The sequence below is a fragment of the Myodes glareolus genome, chromosome 18 (genome assembly GCF_982192425.1).
Source record: "Myodes glareolus chromosome 18, mMyoGla1.1, whole genome shotgun sequence".
Classification (NCBI taxonomy): Eukaryota; Metazoa; Chordata; class Mammalia; order Rodentia; family Cricetidae; genus Myodes; species Myodes glareolus.
Genome location: NC_142043.1, coordinates 65786342 through 65803347, shown reverse-complemented (window position 1 = coordinate 65803347; position 17006 = coordinate 65786342). Strand labels below are relative to the sequence as shown.

The 17006-nt window shown below is 54.1% G+C and overlaps 1 protein-coding gene and 1 long non-coding RNA gene across 3 annotated transcripts; both read right to left on the bottom strand.

Annotated features, from left to right (window-relative positions):
* Nucleotides 1-1879: 1879 nt before the first annotated feature.
* Mtch1 (mitochondrial carrier 1) lies at nucleotides 1880-16777 on the bottom strand. 2 transcript variants are annotated; one of them, XM_048451255.3, is made up of 12 exons: nucleotides 16442-16777; nucleotides 12143-12227; nucleotides 9820-9926; nucleotides 9459-9536; nucleotides 9204-9261; nucleotides 8928-8979; nucleotides 7859-7918; nucleotides 5653-5797; nucleotides 4579-4626; nucleotides 4401-4468; nucleotides 4157-4232; nucleotides 1880-2580 (listed from the first exon to the last, which is right to left on the bottom strand). In XM_048451255.3, exons 1-12 carry the CDS (start codon nucleotides 16760-16762, stop codon nucleotides 2509-2511), a joined length of 1170 nt encoding a protein of 389 aa, XP_048307212.2. In that variant the 5' UTR covers nucleotides 16763-16777; the 3' UTR covers nucleotides 1880-2508. The 2 variants fall into 2 exon arrangements, with proteins under 2 accessions (XP_048307212.2, XP_048307214.2); XM_048451257.3 differs by having other exon boundaries at nucleotides 5704-5797.
* LOC146890865 (uncharacterized) lies at nucleotides 10930-12136 on the bottom strand. Its single transcript, XR_014998381.2, has 2 exons — nucleotides 11089-12136; nucleotides 10930-10973 (listed from the first exon to the last, which is right to left on the bottom strand). It is a non-coding gene; the product is annotated as an uncharacterized LOC146890865 (long non-coding RNA).
* Nucleotides 16778-17006: the final 229 nt, after the last annotated feature.

The window sequence follows — 17006 nt, the reverse complement described above, 5'->3', positions numbered from 1 at the left end:
CTGTGTCTATTGAGATGGTCATGTGCATTCCTTGAAGGGCCTTCTTTTGAGCTAGTGTTAGGCCTGAGTGGTCCAGGGTGGGCACCTCTGGACCAGGCAGACCTCTCAGAGGCCCAAGCCTATCCAGGTTTCCCTGTGGCTCTTCCTGACTTGCCCAGCAAGGGCATCTGCTGGTGGCCTGCAGATCTGTCAAAGATCAGGAGTACAGGATGAGGGAGGGAGGTTTCTAGAGCTCAGGCTGCCAGATGGCCTGGGAGGGGGACATGTTGGCAAGGACTGAACCGCGTTCAACACAAGATCGAGAGGCCTGGCACCCAGAGGTCTTGATGACCTGAGAAAGCCTTTCACACTTTAAGCCATGGCTTCCAGGCTTCTTAGGGGCTGGCGGTGACATGGGCTGCTGAAGGGGACAGCTCAGGCTACCACTGCCTTCTTAAGAGGAAGTCTCAGAAGGCCTGTTGTCGCAGGTCCTTCCAACTTTCCCTAAGAATAAGGTTGCCCAGGAAGGAAGCCACTGTTTCCCTGCAGGACACTCCCACTAGAGTCATCCCACACTGGCAGCTCAGCTCCTGCCCTACGCTATGCTTAAGGCCACCAGACCTCCTAACTGATAAGGACCCCCGCTCCAGCTCCCAGGATAGTATCTGGGAACAGCAGGGCCCCCTGTGCCAAATGGTCAGGCCACCAAAGCCTTACTTGTTAGGCCGGGCAGCTTCTTAGAAACCTCTGGGAGGTCATGGCAAGGGAATAGCTCAGCTCAACTTTGAAATACAAGTGTCCCTAAATCTGGGGGTCACTGGAAGGACCAGTGCAAAGACAGGATCTAGAGGAAGAGTCACCCCAGCATCATGGTCAACGTGGTGGGGATGCACTGGGCTGACGGGTGGCATCCCCAGTCATGGCTGTCTGGGGTGAGGCTCTCCAGCAGAGGGGATGTAAACTACAGCAATGAGAGCAGAGCCTCACACTGCTCGTGAGCACAGCACCCAGCAGGCCTCACTGCTGGGCACTGCAGTCACCCAGAACTGCCCCCGAGTCCCTGCCACTAGACTACTGGAGAGCAGATGGCCAAAGCCGCCTGGGGAACAACCCAGACCTTACCTCTCAGGGGATAAGAGAAGCAGCAGACTGCAGCTCTCACACGCCAGGCCCCTGGAGGTGTAACATGAGGGCCGGCTTGCTGAGGTATCTGGTCCCGCCCAGTACCCCATAGCCAGCAAGTCCCAAAGAAAATAACACAGAGTCTACATTAGGTTATAAACTGATTGGCCCATTAGGTCAGGCTACTTATTAGCTCTTATGACTTATGTTACCCCATTTTCCTTATCTATGTTAGCCACATGGTACATGGTAAAGGTACATGGCTCAGTACCTTTTCCAGCGGGGCAGCTTACATCTTTCCTCTCTGGTGGTCTGGGAAGAACTGGGGAGGGAGCTTCCTGCTTCCCAGAATACTCTCAGTCTCTTTGCTCCACCTCTACTTCCTGTCTGGCTTTCCCGCCTATACTGCCTGCCTGGCCAATCAGCGTTTTATTAAAATATGATTGACAGAATACAGATAATTCTCCCGCACCATGGAGGGAGGGCAGGCACTCTGGCTGGCCATTTCCTTCTGCCCTAACCATGTGGCTGCTGTACCAGAAGGCTCTGAAGGCTTGGAAACAGTCACCTTCAAAAGCTGCCACTTGGTAGCTTGGGTGGGGCTCTCTGGAACAGCTGCTACCTCCCTGGCAGAAGGCCCAAGTGCCAGCTGCTCTCAGCCTCAACCCCGAGGACAGACAGCTCGGCCATGTCACACCTCTGGGCCAAGGCTGGCAGTCCAGAGACATCAGCACAAGGGTCTGGTGAAGCTCACAGAATAAAGAGGCTCCCACAAAAGTCCAAATCACCACCAATACATTTATTCGAGGAAATGGGGTCATATCTTACCATGAGGGGAGAACTAGACATTGGCCTGCATGACCCGTGCGTATTCTCACACTGCACAGGTGACAGAACCCTCACACTTGGTGTCACCGTCACAGACAAGCGATGAGGGGGATAGTCTTAGGAGTCACATGATTTCCCAATCAGGAGAAGGCACTACCCTTCTATCAGCAAAGTAGTGTTGAGGACAAGGGCAGGACACAGCGCTAGCCTCCCAGCACAGGCCCAGGCATGATGGCGCCCTATTTACAAAGCAGGAACAGGTGCTTCTGGCTGAGTGGCAGGGTGAGCTGGGCTGGAGGTGGAGGGACCTGATCCCGTAAGCCTTTGCCCATGACCTTTGCCTCCACAGCCTTTCTCTGCCCTTGTACAAGATGGACTCAAGTACCTCTGGGCAGGAGGGGATTCTTCCCCAACTCTGCTCCCCAGGCTTCCTCAGGTCCCAGGTGAACCACCTCCACCAGCCCCACATCTGGATAGACACATGGCAAAAATGGACATGAGCTGGACTGGGCTGGGGTCCCTCGGGCCCTCACCAGGGGCAGGCCAAGACCCCATCAATGTTTGGTCAGGCGACTTAGGTTACTCAAGGGCAAAGCATGATCCTGATGACACCCGGCGGAAAAGCAGGCTGGAGCCACGGAAGAGCTGGCCCTGCAGGAGAAAAAGGCAGTCAGTGGGAACGAGGTCATACTTCCTCAGAGTAAAAGAAGCAAGAGGCTCAGAGGCCCAGAGCCACACAGAAAGGGTGTAAAGGACAAGACACAATCATGAAAGCAAAGGCAGATTTTGCCTTCACCAGCAGCCTGGTGGCTCAGGCCTGTAAGTTCAGCCAAAGCGATGCTGAGGCAGGAAGACTAATTCAGGGTTGGTCCGGTCCACAAAGCAAGTTCATGGCCAGCCTGGGCAACTTAGTGAAACCCTGTCTAAAAATAAAAAATAAAAGAGGGATGGGAGCTGGGCAGTGGTGGCGCACGCCTTTAATCCCAACACTCGGGAGGCAGAGACAGGAGGACCTCTGTGAGTTCCAGGACAGCCAGAGCTACACAGAGAAACCCGTTCTTGAAAACCAAACCAAACCAAACCAAAAATAAATAAATAAATAAACAAACAAATTTAAAAAAAGGAAGGTCAAAAATGGATCTAGCTCAGTAGTAGAGTACTTGCCTAGCACACACGACACTGGGTTCACTCTCCAAGCAAAAGTGTTCCCTTATGCCTGGGGGCTCTAGTACCTATGGTTGAGCAGGAACCCCAGCCCCAACCCTGCAGGAAACCCCTGCTCTCCCAGTCCCCACGGGGAGGCTGAGAGGAGCAGCCCGACTAGTGGTGCTGGAGGGAGCTTTGCCTCTTACTCTGTTTCTCCCTCCGAGTGCTGGGGGTGAGGTGTGTACGCACTAGGGCTCACGTGCACAAGGCAGAGGACGACTCTGTGGAGTTGGCTCTCTCCTTCCACCTTTGGGTGGGTTCTGGGGATGAACTCTGGCTGCCAGGCGTGCACAGCAAGCACCTGTGCCCACTGAGCCACCTCACCCCATTCCACCTATCTCTACCCAACGGGCACTCGGCACTCCTGGATCTTCTTCAGGCCAGAGCTTCATTTGACTGCTCGCAAAGTAAGGCCAAGAAAAGGCAAGCACCTGCCCCTAGCCATGAGCTTGGTCCCTGGCCACTGAACCCCAAAAGCTATACCCAGCAGGCGGCTTCAGTACAGAGCCCCAGAAATGGTGGCTATCCCTGCCAGACTCCCATCAGACCCAGCTGAACCCTGAAGAGCCCTTAGGTTCAGAAAGGGCCTATGGAGGAGTTTGGCTGAAGGCATTCCATCCTTGTTACTAGGGGAGTGAGTTCTTGGTCTTTGCTAGCTATCACCTCCAAAGAAGGTACAGCATTTATTTATTTGTTTTTTCGAGATAGGATTTCTCTGTGTAGCTTTGGAGCCTGACCTGGAACTAGCTCTTGTAGACCAGGCTGGCCTCAAACTCACAGAGATCCGCCTGCCTCTGCTTCTGAGTGCTGGGATTAAAGGTGTACACCACCACCGCCCGGCCCTTTGTGCACAGGTTTTCACTGTGGCCCAGGCCCTGAGTTTCAGCCTCCTGTGACCTTCTCCTCTCAGCCAGAACTGGGACTACTTAGTACCACGGCCTTTTTGAAAGGTGACCTTGTGAATGTCTTAGAGCCGGTGTCTCCTCAACCCCCCCCCCACCCGCCGTGTCCCGCTGCTCACCTGCACGCTCAGGTACTTCCAGCAGTGGATCCAGGACTTGAACACAGGGGAATAAGGAGGGAGCCCAGCCTGCAGCCTATGGAGCAAGAACAGGGGTCCTCAGACACATCGTCAAAGAGGGCAGGAGAACTCAGGCGCTGTGCCCTATGCCCACCCGACACCAGGCTACCCACAGGAAATTATGTATAGGTAGAGGGGCTGCAAGGGCTTATCTGGATGCCCCAGCGGCAGGGTCCACACGTACCCACAGTTGTTCACAGCCATGAGATCTCCAACAAGCAGGAAGGGGTAGGTCAGCATGCTTACTGCAATCTGAAAGACAGACAGACCTCAGTGCCAGCATGCCCCTTGCCGGGTCCTCCAGGCCCACTGAGACCTGCCTCTAGCCCCCCTGGCCTAAGAAGGCAGTCAGCAGGACTTACCCCCATCACAAACTTGGTATAGCTCCTGATGGCCAGGGCCTGGCTGAACTGTAGACAGAGAGGAAGCAGCATTTACCACAGGGATGTTAGGGGAGACTTTAGGTCTGTGGTACCCTCACCTGGCCTCATCTCACCCTCCACACCCCCTTTTCCAGGCTGGTTCCTGTGGATAAGGGTATATCTCCACAAAACTGCTTTAATTTGTAGACACTGAACAGGCAGGGAAGATCCACCCTCCCCCAGGACTGCCAACTGGAGCCAACAGACACCCTGTGGACCATGAATGACCGAATGACCCCCTCCCCATCCTTCCGGTCTGGCCATTCCTGCTGTCAGAATGCCTGGCTTCCAGGAACCCTAACCTACTATGCGTCCCTAATCCTTATCTTGGCTGAGCAGAAGCCATCAAACTTCTGATGCCTGACCCCTGCAAGTGAGGTCTGCAGGCTGACACAGATGGCACCACCTGGCCCAGGGTAGCACACCTGTGCTGCCAGGACCAAAGGTCATGGTGGTCATGGAGAGAGGCATTGTAGGTTCAGTGTCCATCTATAGTCTGGAATGGCCTTGACCACATAATTCTCCTACCTCTGCCTCCCAAGTGCTGTGATTACATGCCAGGCCACAGTGGGATTTTTTTTTTGTTTGTTTTTTGAGACAGGGTTTCTCTGTATAGCCCTGGCTGTCCTGGAACTCACTCTGCAGACCAGGCTGGCCTCAAACTCCAAGATCCCCCACCTCTGCCACCGAATGTTGGGATTAAAGGGGTGTGCCACCACTGGCCGGCTTCACAGTGGGTTTTAAAGCAGGATGTATGAAGGTTAAAGAACTGTAGCTATTAGCTGCCCTCATTTGCCGAAGCTATGGATAAACCAGGGCCCACTTCTAACACTATAGAAACGGAATTCATTAACTTTCTCTCCGGCAGGGGTCAGGGTAATCCCATCTCCCCAGTGCCAGGGACAATCGGGGGGCCCCCTCTCACCCAGGTCAAGAAAATCCCCAAGTCCCAGCCTGCCCCAGACCCTGGGCATCAGCACACAGAAAGAAAGGCAAGCCCTTGTTCCAACCAACCTGGGAACCTGGATTCTGGTCGTTCCCCAGCCCCCCTGGGGTGTCACTCACGCTGTCATCCACCAGGTAGGCATTGATGAAGTGGGCCAGCAGGTTACAGCCCCACAAGAAAACCACATCGCCCAGGAGGTGAGGGATTAAGCCGCTAAAAAAACAAGGTGAGCAGAGATGAGCAGGGTCAAGACCCAGGAGGTGGGAAGGCTGCACCCAGCTTACACCTGCAGCACCCAGGCCCAGCCTCGGGGAGGGCCTGGGGGAACAGCAGCGGTCCTCCTCCCACATGGAGGTCTCGGGGTCACAAACTGATTAGTGGTGTCATAAGCTACTCTCAGAAGTCCTGGTGTCCCGGTGTGATAGCAGCCACATCTGGCAAATACAGATCACAGAGGAGTGCCTGGCAGCTGGCAGCTTCTCCTGGTCACTCATCCAACCAACTCTCAGTGAACCACTCAGTGTCTCTGGTCCTTCACCCTGGAATGTTCCACCAACAATGTGCCATGCATGTGCTTGTAATGCACCACACAAGTGCTTGCAAGGACAGCTTCCCTGTGGAGAAACCACTTCCCAGGGCAAATCACTCTCTGGATCGCAAGGTTCCCTGCGAAGTCGCTGACGTGCCAGAGAGACGGCCAGGCAGTTTAGAGGGCCTCTTGCTCTTACAAAGGACCCTGCTTGACTCTAGTTCTAGGGATCTGAGACTTCCTCTGGCACCCATGGCTCCTGTGTACACCTGGTACACAAACTCACACAGGCACACACATAAAAAAGCAACACGTACATAAATTATATATATATATATATATATATATATATATATATATATATTTGAAAGTCCAAGAAAGTGTTAACTAAGTAACACACCAGTGTTCGGAGGGCAGTCAACAAACATCTCGGTGGATGCATCATTCCCCAGTGGGTGCAGAGAGACTGTACCTATATGCATCCCTTCTCCAAAGCCACCCACAACAAGCATGTGCTGCAGAGGACCCCAGTCATGAGCTGCCCAGGGCTGGAGTGTGCCTCGATCTGATGGACCAGGCACCTGAATCCACACTCTTACACATGGGTGTGAGTACAGGGATGGGTTTCTCAACCTTGCTCTACGGCCATTTAGAGCTGAGCCACACTTAACTGATCTAGGGTGTGTTACTTGTATTCTAGCAACCAAATGTTTACCTACACCTGGTCTGTTCATTTCCTTCTATCATGTTAATGCAGTTTTTATCTTACTCTAGTTTTGGGGTCAGGTGACGATCTCAGCAGTCGCTGGAGCCCCCTCCAGGCACTGCCCTATGTTTCTGTTACTATTTCACTTGCATCTTTATCTTGTTTACTACTCTTCTGATCCCCGTGCTTCTACCCTAGTAAGTGGCCTTTTTGTCAAAGCTGGTCTCTGACAATGCGCATGGCCACTGTACGCCACTGCCTAGACCTTCAAGTAGCGAAACAAAAGCCACACTGTCACACTGTCAGCCTGCCTCCTTGGCTGCCTAACACACATTCTTTCTGAAAAGTCTTTATGGTCTGATCTTTCTTTGTGGGTAAGTAAGATGGGCTCAAAACCAACAATGCTGGGTCTGTGGCCCTCAGGAGATCATATATCCAGAGACACAGGCCTCTGTACCTCTGTTAATGGCTGCCCTGTGGAAACACAGGCCCCACAGGGTCAGGTTTTCTGACTTGTTAAAGAAGTCAGAAACATGGACTTCTGAGCAGATCATACTGAGCACTCAAAGTCCACTAACTGTCAGAACAGAGCCCCACTGCCAACCAATCCTTAGTCCAAGTTGTAGCTTGACAGTCACCTTTGGCAATGCCGCCAAGGACTATGCAGAACTTCTGAAGTCGAGTTCTGTGTCCCTGGCAACCCCAGAGCCCAGATGAGGCCTGGCAGGGGCTTGCTAGCTCCTCTCCCTAGCATGAGATTGTGTTTGTGTGTGTGTGTGTGGGTGGATGGCTGGGTGGTGCTGGGTGCAGAGCCTAGGCCCTCAGGCGTGCCACGCTCTATCACTAAGTTACACCCCTTGCCCAGGTCCATTTCACCTAAGCTCTGACCCGAAAGGGCTGGATAGCTCTGGTCTCCACCATGCTATGAAGTGCAACACAGCTGGGCAGCAGCTGCTGAGCCTGTGGCCCACTCTGTGGTGAGGAGAGCACACCTGTTAGCGGAGCCACGTGTGGCCGGTACAGGAATAGACTCACGTACACGAAGAATCCCAGCAGTCCCTCCTCCTTGAAAATCTTGCCAATGGAGCTCAGGACGCCACTGGGGAGGCAAGATGGAGACGAGGTCACCTAGCAGAAGGCCACCTTCCAGCCTTACTCAGGTCAGCAAACACAAGCCAGAGCGGGAGTCTGTCACCAGGAAGGACCCCAGGGGAGAAGCAACCTTCTTTAGCAGTGAGATGAATTTATTAAACCACTCGTGGATGCTGGGGCCCAGTAACCCACAGGGCAGAAGACGGAAAGGTGAGGGCGGAGAGCAGTCAAGATCACCTGCACCGGGCAGCAGAGGACACTGCAGCTGGAAGGCCTGGGGTCAACCCAGGAAAACACACTTCAGTCCTCCCACTCAGCAAGCCTGGGGTCAAGAGCCCTGCGGCTGCCTGCAGGAGATTAGCGGGTGGGCAGGCTACGGCTTCCTGGCTCCACAGCCACCTCTGACCTGTGACTGGAAACAGCTGGCCTGCACAAAGGCGCTGCAATGCCCAGGTGGAAGAGGCAGGCGTACAAGCCTGGCTAGCTAGTGCTGGTGGCGGCTCCCAGCGCTATCATACCCGACGTTCTTCTCGTCACAGTGGCCTGACCCACTGGGGTTTCAGCCAAGCCGTCCCCTCGGGTCATTTACCAACCTCATCTCTCAGTCTGGGGAATCAAACAACTCTCATGAGTGAACCCAGAGCCAAGCATCCCGGCTGTAGAAAACAACCAAAGTCAGGAAACAGCAGCGGAAAAGGCTGTGTGCTTGGGCCATGGGCCTCCCGGCCTGAGCTGAATCTGGGTGTGTGAGGAGAAGGGAGCTTCTCAGCGGAGGATGAGAAGAGCAGAGAGCCAGGTTTTGGGAGCCAGAGAAGCTGAGGAGTCCAGGAGGGAACCCCAGCTCCCACCTAACCCAAACAGACTTCAGCACAGGGCATTGAGGCTCTCCGCACCCCACTCTGCAAGGAGCTGAGGTTTATTTAGAGAATCACGTGAGGCAGGGACATTACTCAGAAGTGAGTCGGTAAACAAGCTATCTCCCGCCAGCAGAGTACAAACATTCAAGAATCACCTACCTGTACTTGGCCTCCCGTCCCACAAACTGTACCATGCAGCGCATTGAGATGACTGAGGAGAGAGAAAGCAGTGGGGTGACCTGGAGGGAAACTGCTCAGCACCCAACCCCTGGGGTGTCCAGTGCAGCTCAGAGGGGTGGCCCCCAGGCCCCACAACCAGTCTCCTCTCACCCCCAGCCTTCCCAGTCATCATCTACCACTGCTCCTGTTGTGTCTGGGAGGGGCCGGCCCACACCACACACTGCACTGTAGAGGGCTCAGCAGCAGGGTCCTTACCATGTAAAGGATGGGCCAGCATGCGTGACACACACTGCATCATCATCTCATAGGATGTCTGTGAGAGAGAGGAGGGTGGGGACCATATAAGACTACATGGAGAAACCCGGATTCCCTCCTCAGGCCTCACTCTACCACAGATGAGGCCCGCCCCCACACCCTGGGCCAGAGCAGCTTCAGAGGCTTTAGGGAGGGAGATCCCCTGCAGTGTCCACCTGGGGATGAAAAGTCTCCTCTCTGTCCCTTGGCACCAACCTCTTTCACAACTTTCTTCAGTGAAGTCTTCATGTCGTCCTTATTGGAAACCTGCTCGATCTCGTCAGGAGGGAAAACCTGATCACAAACAGAGTCATGAATCACAGGTGAGCGCCTAAGGAACAGAGCACTCTGTTCGTTGTCTGGGCTGTTGGCAACCACCAGGCTTGGGAAACTGAGGGGGGAAAGCCACCATCACAGCTGCCACAGCTGTGGGAAAGAGGGAGGATCGTGGGGTAGGGGCCTCCCAAGCACAAGCCCAGGGGCTATGCACTGGAGTCTGCGTGGAGATGTGGGACCAGGGCCGGCAGATTGCACCCAACCGTGACTGGAGCCTGGGGAATCCTGGGCCATTGCTCACCTTCTTCATGCTGCCCCGGGTCACAGTGGACAGGGCGTTGGACATCAGGCGGGGGCTCAGGCCCCGGAACAGCCCTATCTTCCCATCCACCTGCACAATGTACTTGGCTGTAAGAAGGCAAAGGGGGTGGCATCACGCCCAGCCCAGGACACCCACTGCTGGACCACACACCCAGACCAGTGGTTTCCCAATCACTGTTAAATGCAGCCAGGGTGTGTGTCCAGGGTCTGACACAAGCCAGCTCCGACCCCAAGTGTCACCTGATCTGTCTCTTTTGGTAGAATGTTCCACCATTCTTCTGACAAATAGCCCATCTGACTTCTTTTGCGCTTCCTTTCTTTCTTTTCCTTAGCTTTGAAAACTACTTGGCAAACTCAACTGTCGTTTCTCAACTCAGCATCTGGAATGCTGTAATCCAAAACCAATTTCAGCTGCTTATATTTTTCTGGGGGTGGGGGTGGGGTGCCCACAAGCAGAGATGACCTTCCCTACCTAAGGGAGGGGAAAAGGAAGGGCATGGTTAGTTAGATAGGCCTAGGAAGGTCTGTGGGCCACGATGTGGTCAGGGCACCACAGCCTGTTACCATGCTGTGCTATACCTAGGACGTCCCTTGACACCTCCGACTCTTGTTATTAAGGGACAAGGCAGAAACAGTAGCACTGGGGGAGACCATGGATGGTCAGGTGGCAATGGGGACTTCCTGTCCCCACTGCTGTATTCCACATTCAGTGTGTGTCTTGCACTCCCTACTTTACATTTAATCCATGTTCAAGAAGTTAATGTGCTTCTCTAAACCCTGGAAGCCAACTGAATATTCCCTCAATCAGATCCCCTTTCAGACCTGTGACGTCAGCTCTCTAGCACAGAACACACACATGACGCACACAGACAGTGCCGAGCACATGTGCCCTTTTCTCCTCTGCAGCACAGCTGCCAGGTGACTCCACGTCACACCCAGCAAGGGCTTTTAGGGACAGGCAGTACACCTGTTACCTGCATAAACAGCTTCCTGGGGGTGGGGGGAGATGAGGGTGCTGGAGGCTGGACAATGAACTGAGCAGAGCTCAACTCTGGACTGAGGGGCAGGCTCAGGCAGAGCCTCAGTGCGCCTCTCACAGAACCAGCTCCTGGATTTTCCCTCTTCTGCGCTCAGCTGGCAGGTAAAAGGAGACAGCACTGTCCTGAGGCCTTCTCCAGAGCTGCCCCTGTCCCACCTCCTCAGGGCCCTTTCTGCAGAGCCTGCAAACCCCCAGGGATTCCAGCCTTACGCCACACAATGTCCACAGCTGTGGGGGAGGAAGAGACACTGGCCAGACAGTTCTAGACAGCCAGACAGCCGGCACTTCCTGAGCCAGGAGTAGCCAGTGTCCAGAAGAGCCCAGCAGACATCCGCTCTTGACATCTGATCTGAAACATTTATAAAACCTGGGTGGGGGCACCTCAGAACCTGGCTCACACTAGCAAGGAGGGACCCTTAGATGAAGGTCAGGACGGTCCCATGTGAACAGGCATGACATCAGACATGAGTCCTTCCTAACCGCACCAGCTGCCACAGACAAATCTAAGCCGGGTTGCCACGTGTCTGCGCTCACTACCTTTGTGTACGATGGTGGGTGGGGGTGCTCTACTTGCATAGTTCCCCTACATCAATGATCTTAAAAGAAACACAAACATATGTCCCCACAAATCGGCCATTCTGCCTGGGCCCAGACGCTGCACTCGGAACTGGAGGCAGCACTGGAAAAGAACCTGCCCTGTGATTCTGCCAACATTTAATGTGTGTTGGAGAAGGTGGTCAGAGGTCAAGAACCAGGTTATGTAGCAGTGGAAACTCAAAAAGAACATTCTAGATTAGCCAAATGGGTAAGAGAGGTCCGGAATGGGACTCAGGCAGTAAACTTGGAAAGACACTTTAAGATCCCTTGTGCTGGCAGGAGGGCACAGGGAGACACAGCTATGGCAGATCCTACCGTGCCCTAGCCAGCTGTCACCCACAGCCTGAGAACAACAGCGGAGCCAGAGGGGTGGGTATCTCATCAGACCAACCTCCCCACAGGGAGGAACCAGTGCCATTCGTGGGGCTGGGGTAGACAAGCGGTTGTATATGTTCGCGTATCTGTAGAGAATCTACACCCCCCCACCCACCAATGCCCAATTCTAGAACCAGCCTGTGTTCTGCAGCCTGGGCTGCAGCACCAACAGGCTCCCACCCAACTCCTCTGCCTTGGGCCACTCTCAGGTCCCCTCCTTGGAGCTGGCACTAGCTCCTGGTGCCAGGCTGCACAGCAGGCTCCCAAGGCTAGTTGGGCCTGTGGCACTCACCGTAGGTGAAGAAGCTCGGCAGGTAGAGGACCTTCCTCCCCAGCACATTGGTCCCAAGGGTGGGGGGCATCGGCTCATGACCCACCTTCAGAATCAACAGAGACAAAGGACAGGGTCACTCTAAGGCACCTCGCTCGCAGCTACCTCCTACACAAGTGAAACTAAACTACACCTCCCTGGGAGCATCAGCAGATACCCTTCATCAATGCTCAGATTTAGGTCCCACCCTGGCCTCAATCTAAATCCCACTTCCCCCACAACCTCGATGCTAGAGGATCTCAGTGCACAAACACCCGCTTACAGTTTATTACTTAAGAGTCTTTTGCTACATTGTAGTCTTACCCACTATGACTGTGTGCAGGATGGAAGAAGGGAGATTGAGATATGTATGCTCAGGGGACAACTTTGTGGAGCTGATTCTCTTCTCCCACTCTGAGGTGGGCTCCGGGGATAGAACTCAGGTTGATTTATTACATTAGTTTTATGTCCCTGTGTATTTGTGTACAGGCACACACATCCACGGTGTGCAATGGAGGTCAGCGGACAACTTGCTGAGCTGGTTCTCTCCTTCCACCATGTAGGTCCTTTGGAGTCAATACGAGTCCTCAAGTGTCTTTACCCAGAGTCATCTCATAGGCCCAGAGATATATGTTTAAGTTTGTTTGGTTTTTAAGATAGGGTTTCTCTGTGTAGCCTTGGCTATCCTAGAACTCAGCTCTGTAGGCCAGGCTAGTCTCGAACTCAGAGATCTGCCTGCCTCTGCCTCCCAAGTACTGGGATTAAAGGCATGTGCTACTACTGCCCGACTGTTTAAATTTTTTTTAACACTTATTAACGTATGTGCACATGTATGTCATGGCATACATGCGGAGGTCAGAGGGCAATTTGCAGGAACTGGTTCTCTTTCTGTCATGTGGGTTCCCTGCACCCAAGACTGGGTTTCACTGTGTAGCCCGGCTGTCCTGGAACTCCGGGTTCTGGGGCTTGAACTCAGGTCATCCATCATACTTGACAGCAAACGTCTTTACCAACCCGCTGACTTGCAGCCCCCATTTTAAGTTTTCACTCTCCATTCTCCTCTGAGATGACTCTATTCATTCCCATCTTCAGGAGAAAACTTCATTCCAGCCTAATTCCCACCACAATGACAAATGGCAGCCTTGGGTCTCAGCTCTGCTGCCACCTAACTGGTTCCTCTATGGTTCCGGCGAATACCTCCCCATCTGTTCCTGCCAGTCCCAGGCTTAGCAAGCAAGGTCTCAATCACTCTGTGTCCCGAGGACAAGAGGGCCCCGTTTCCGCAGACTGTAGAGCAGGGCATTATCACGGAGGATCTGTCAGTCCCACAGAAGGACCGCAAGAGGACTGGGTCAGCCACACCTACATGAGGCCCCTGTGCAGGGGCCAGGGCACTAATATTTTGCCAATCAATGAGAAACTCTGCTGCCAGCAGGTGAGGGGTACAGACCAGTGCCTCTGTGGGAGTGAGGACTACCATATTTGGCATAAGGGTGGCACACTAGCCTTGTACCCTCAGCACAGACCGGAGTGGCACCTGCTGGATGTAGCAGAGGACAAAGCCCACAGGTTGGAAGGCCTGGCTTTGTAAACTGCACTGGCCCTTTGCTGCCTGCTGCTGTTTCTTCACCTTTATTAGGAAGGGGTTTCAAAGTTTACCCTATTCCTGTGGGTGCGCCTCTGAGACATATTAAAGATGACTACTTGCAAATGTTTAATTCTTATTTTTATTATCATTGTTTAGGTGGACCTCTGCAGTCGGGTTTTCTCTTGACACCTTGATTGTAGGATCCGGGGGTTGAAGTCACACCCTCAGGTCTGAGCAACGAGTGGCCTACCTGCCGCTAACCATCTCACAGACTATGACTGTAAAACTTCAAAACCCCTTCACTGTGAGGTCTTTAAAATAAAAAAAGTGTAGCTTGCAGAGTTTATCCAGAGAAAAGTCAGGTGAGCCAGGCAAACAGCTTTCCCCTCCAGAGCTTTTCTTCTAGTCTGAAGTTCCCGCCATCTTCCTTCAGTGGTGTTCCTTTGTGTTCCCAACTTCCAGCCCCCGGCTCTTGCTATGGTGCTGTCCTCCCAGGCTCACCTCTACAGCCCCCAGCCGCTCACGGTGCCCAAATCTGCTGAGTGCATTTTCTTGATTTTGACCCCAGGTAGGGTTTCTCTGTGTAGCCCTGGAATTTGCTCTGTAAACCAGCTTGGCCCTGAATTCACAGAGATCCACCTGCCTCTGCCTCCCGAGTGCTGGGATTAAAGGCGTGCACCACCACTGCCCGGCCAAGAGTCTATTTTCCTAATGTCCACTGGGTTACCATCAATGGCACACTGTTAGCCACGGTCAAGTTCTCCATGATCTGTTTCCAAGTCATGCTCACCCAAATGTGTTTCTGCGTGTCCTGACCACATCCAGCATTGTGAACCTAATACCAGCAGAGTCAGTTCACCACCTTCAAGCCTGTGCCACCTCCACCCTGACACTCACAGTCTTGATCTAAGGCCTTACATTTTTTCCCCTCACTGTAGGCAACCTCCATCTAGCACTGCACACCTGCTCCCTGCAAAAGACAACCTTCATTATTATTACTTTTCTTTCAGTGTTACTCTGATTGTTAAGCTATATCTGTTAAGCTCTCTCCCTTAGCTGTCACCCCCCAACAAAGCTCTCCGGTCCATACCCACTGCCATTGAGTTCTCGCCACCCTTGGGCTCCCATTCACTCTCCAGGTCCTTTTCCAAAACCCTTTTATGTCATTCTTCTTTTCAAACCTGCATACTAACACCACCCAGTGATAAGCCACTTCCCACTGCCCTCCCACAAAGCCCACCCATTCCTGGCACCCAGCAGTCTCCCCACCCCACCCCACCCCATCCCACCCCACAGACACTCCACCTGCCATCCTAAGGTCCAGCATTCAACTTTCAACCCATCAGCTCAACTCAAAATACCTCCAAAGTGCAGTGTCTCTCCTAAGCTGAGGCTCAGCATGCTGGAAACCCTAATGTTGTAAATGCCCCATCAGCCACCTCCAAACCTGTCAGTTTGATGCCCAGTGGCCCTGATTGTGTCTTCTCATTCCTTGTCATATTTTCTAGTCAAATTCCAGATTCTACATCCCCACCCCCCAGAACTTCAACGATTCCCATTCTCAAGGCCTTCTTATTCCAAACGCATTCCTGATTCTCTCAGTTCTATCACAAGGACAGTAAAATCTCACACCACTTGCCTTAAATCAATCCTCAGATCTTAGCTGGGTCTCCATCTCAATTTTCACTACCCATCCTCCACTCCTCTGAACTGGAAATTTCTAGAAAACATCATTGGCTATCAGTCTGAGACTGAACCATGCCAATCAAAGTGTCCCCACCTCCATCACACCCACCCAGTTCTGCCAAATGAACACGTTCTTCCACCTTCCCCATCCCCCATCATCCTCCCATCATCCTCTTTCTGAACTGCATAGCTGGCAACAAGCAAAAACAAACAACAACAACAACAAATAAACGTTAGATGCCCAAGCATCCCAGAGTCTAGACATTCCTACCTTGGCTCCAGTTTTAGCCGGCCCTTACCTATCGTGCCTATTCCCACTGCCCTTTCTGCCCATTCCCACCCACGCAGACACATCCACTGCAATTCCATTTCCTTCCTCCCCTAAATGCGTCATCCCCTTCCCCCTGAAAGCCGCCTCCAGGCTCCCCTCTCCAGACTCGTCGCTACCGCGGCTCCACTCCACCAATGCGGAGGCCCCTCCTCCCACCAAATCTGTCGTCGCCATCAAATCCACAGCCCCCTTCCCAAGTAAACCGATCGCTCTTTCCTGCTGCGTTCTCTTCCTCCCAGATTTTTGGCCCCAGTGCCCACTCCTTTGTTCCTCAAAGCGCTTTTAGCCATCCCTATAAATCCAGAGCCCCGTTGTCCTCTGCCCCAAAAGGATTTTAAACACTTTGCTTTCGTCCCCAGCCCTCCTCTATCCATTCACCCAAACTTCTCGGCCCTCCCCCAGCTCTGTGGTTTCTTCGAGCACCCCAAATCCATTACCCTTCGTAATCTCAAGTTCACTGCCTCCGACTATTTATCTCCAATATCTTATCGCCCCCCTCCTTGCACCCCCAATCCCCTCCTATCCCACGGCTGTCACTCGCGTCCCTTAGCCCCCTCCCTGCATCCCCAAATCCCTTCCTATTCCACGTCTGTCACTCGCGTCCCTTAGCCTCCTCCCTGCACCCCCACATCGCACACCCCCATCGTCATCCTCCCGCGGCGCCCCTCGGCCGCACCTGGATCAGCAGCTTCACGTAGAGCAGCGGGTGGCTCAGAGCCGTCACGCCCGCGCCCAGCGCCACGAACAGCGCCTCGGTGGTCGGGGTGTTGTCCCCGGAGCCCGGACCCCCCGCGCCGCCGTCCATTCTGCGCGCCGACGGCTGAGCCGCGGGCCGAGGATGGCGAGGGTGCGCGCGGTGCGCGGGCGGCGGGTCGCGAGCGCGGGCCTCGACTCCCGCCGGCGCGCCGCCGCGAGCTCCTGCTCCAGCTCCGGCTCCCGCCATCCCTGCGGCGCCGCCGGGAGCCCAAGGCGCCACTTCCGGGTCCGAAGCCCCCATGGCGCCAGGCGGCAGGTCACTCCCCGTCACGTGGTGATGGCCACGCCCCCTCGGGCGTCAAGGGGCGGGGTCGGGCGGCACCACTCGCGCCACGGGGGGATGGGGGCGTAGCTGGCCGGCCTGTGCCATCCAGCGCTGCTCTGCTGCCGGGTCTCGTCCGCCCGAGACACATTCTCTGCAGCCCGCCCCTTTGCGGACCAGGCCTGTCGCCGCAGTTGTGCCTACTGATCAGCGCCTCTGTGGC

Excerpts from the sequence above, each read along its gene's own strand:
- Mtch1 (XM_048451255.3), bottom strand. The coding sequence starts at position 16,762 with ATGGGGGCTTCGGACCCGGAAGTGGCGCCTTGGGCTCCCGGCGGCGCC. Across the intron at positions 9,927-12,142 it reads GCCGAGCTTCTTCACCTACG|CCAAGTACATTGTGCAGGTG; the intron begins GTGAGTGCCACA and ends GCCTTCTTACAG. Across the intron at positions 9,262-9,458 it reads TGAAGAAAGTTGTGAAAGAG|ACATCCTATGAGATGATGAT; the intron begins GTTGGTGCCAAG and ends TCTCTCTCACAG.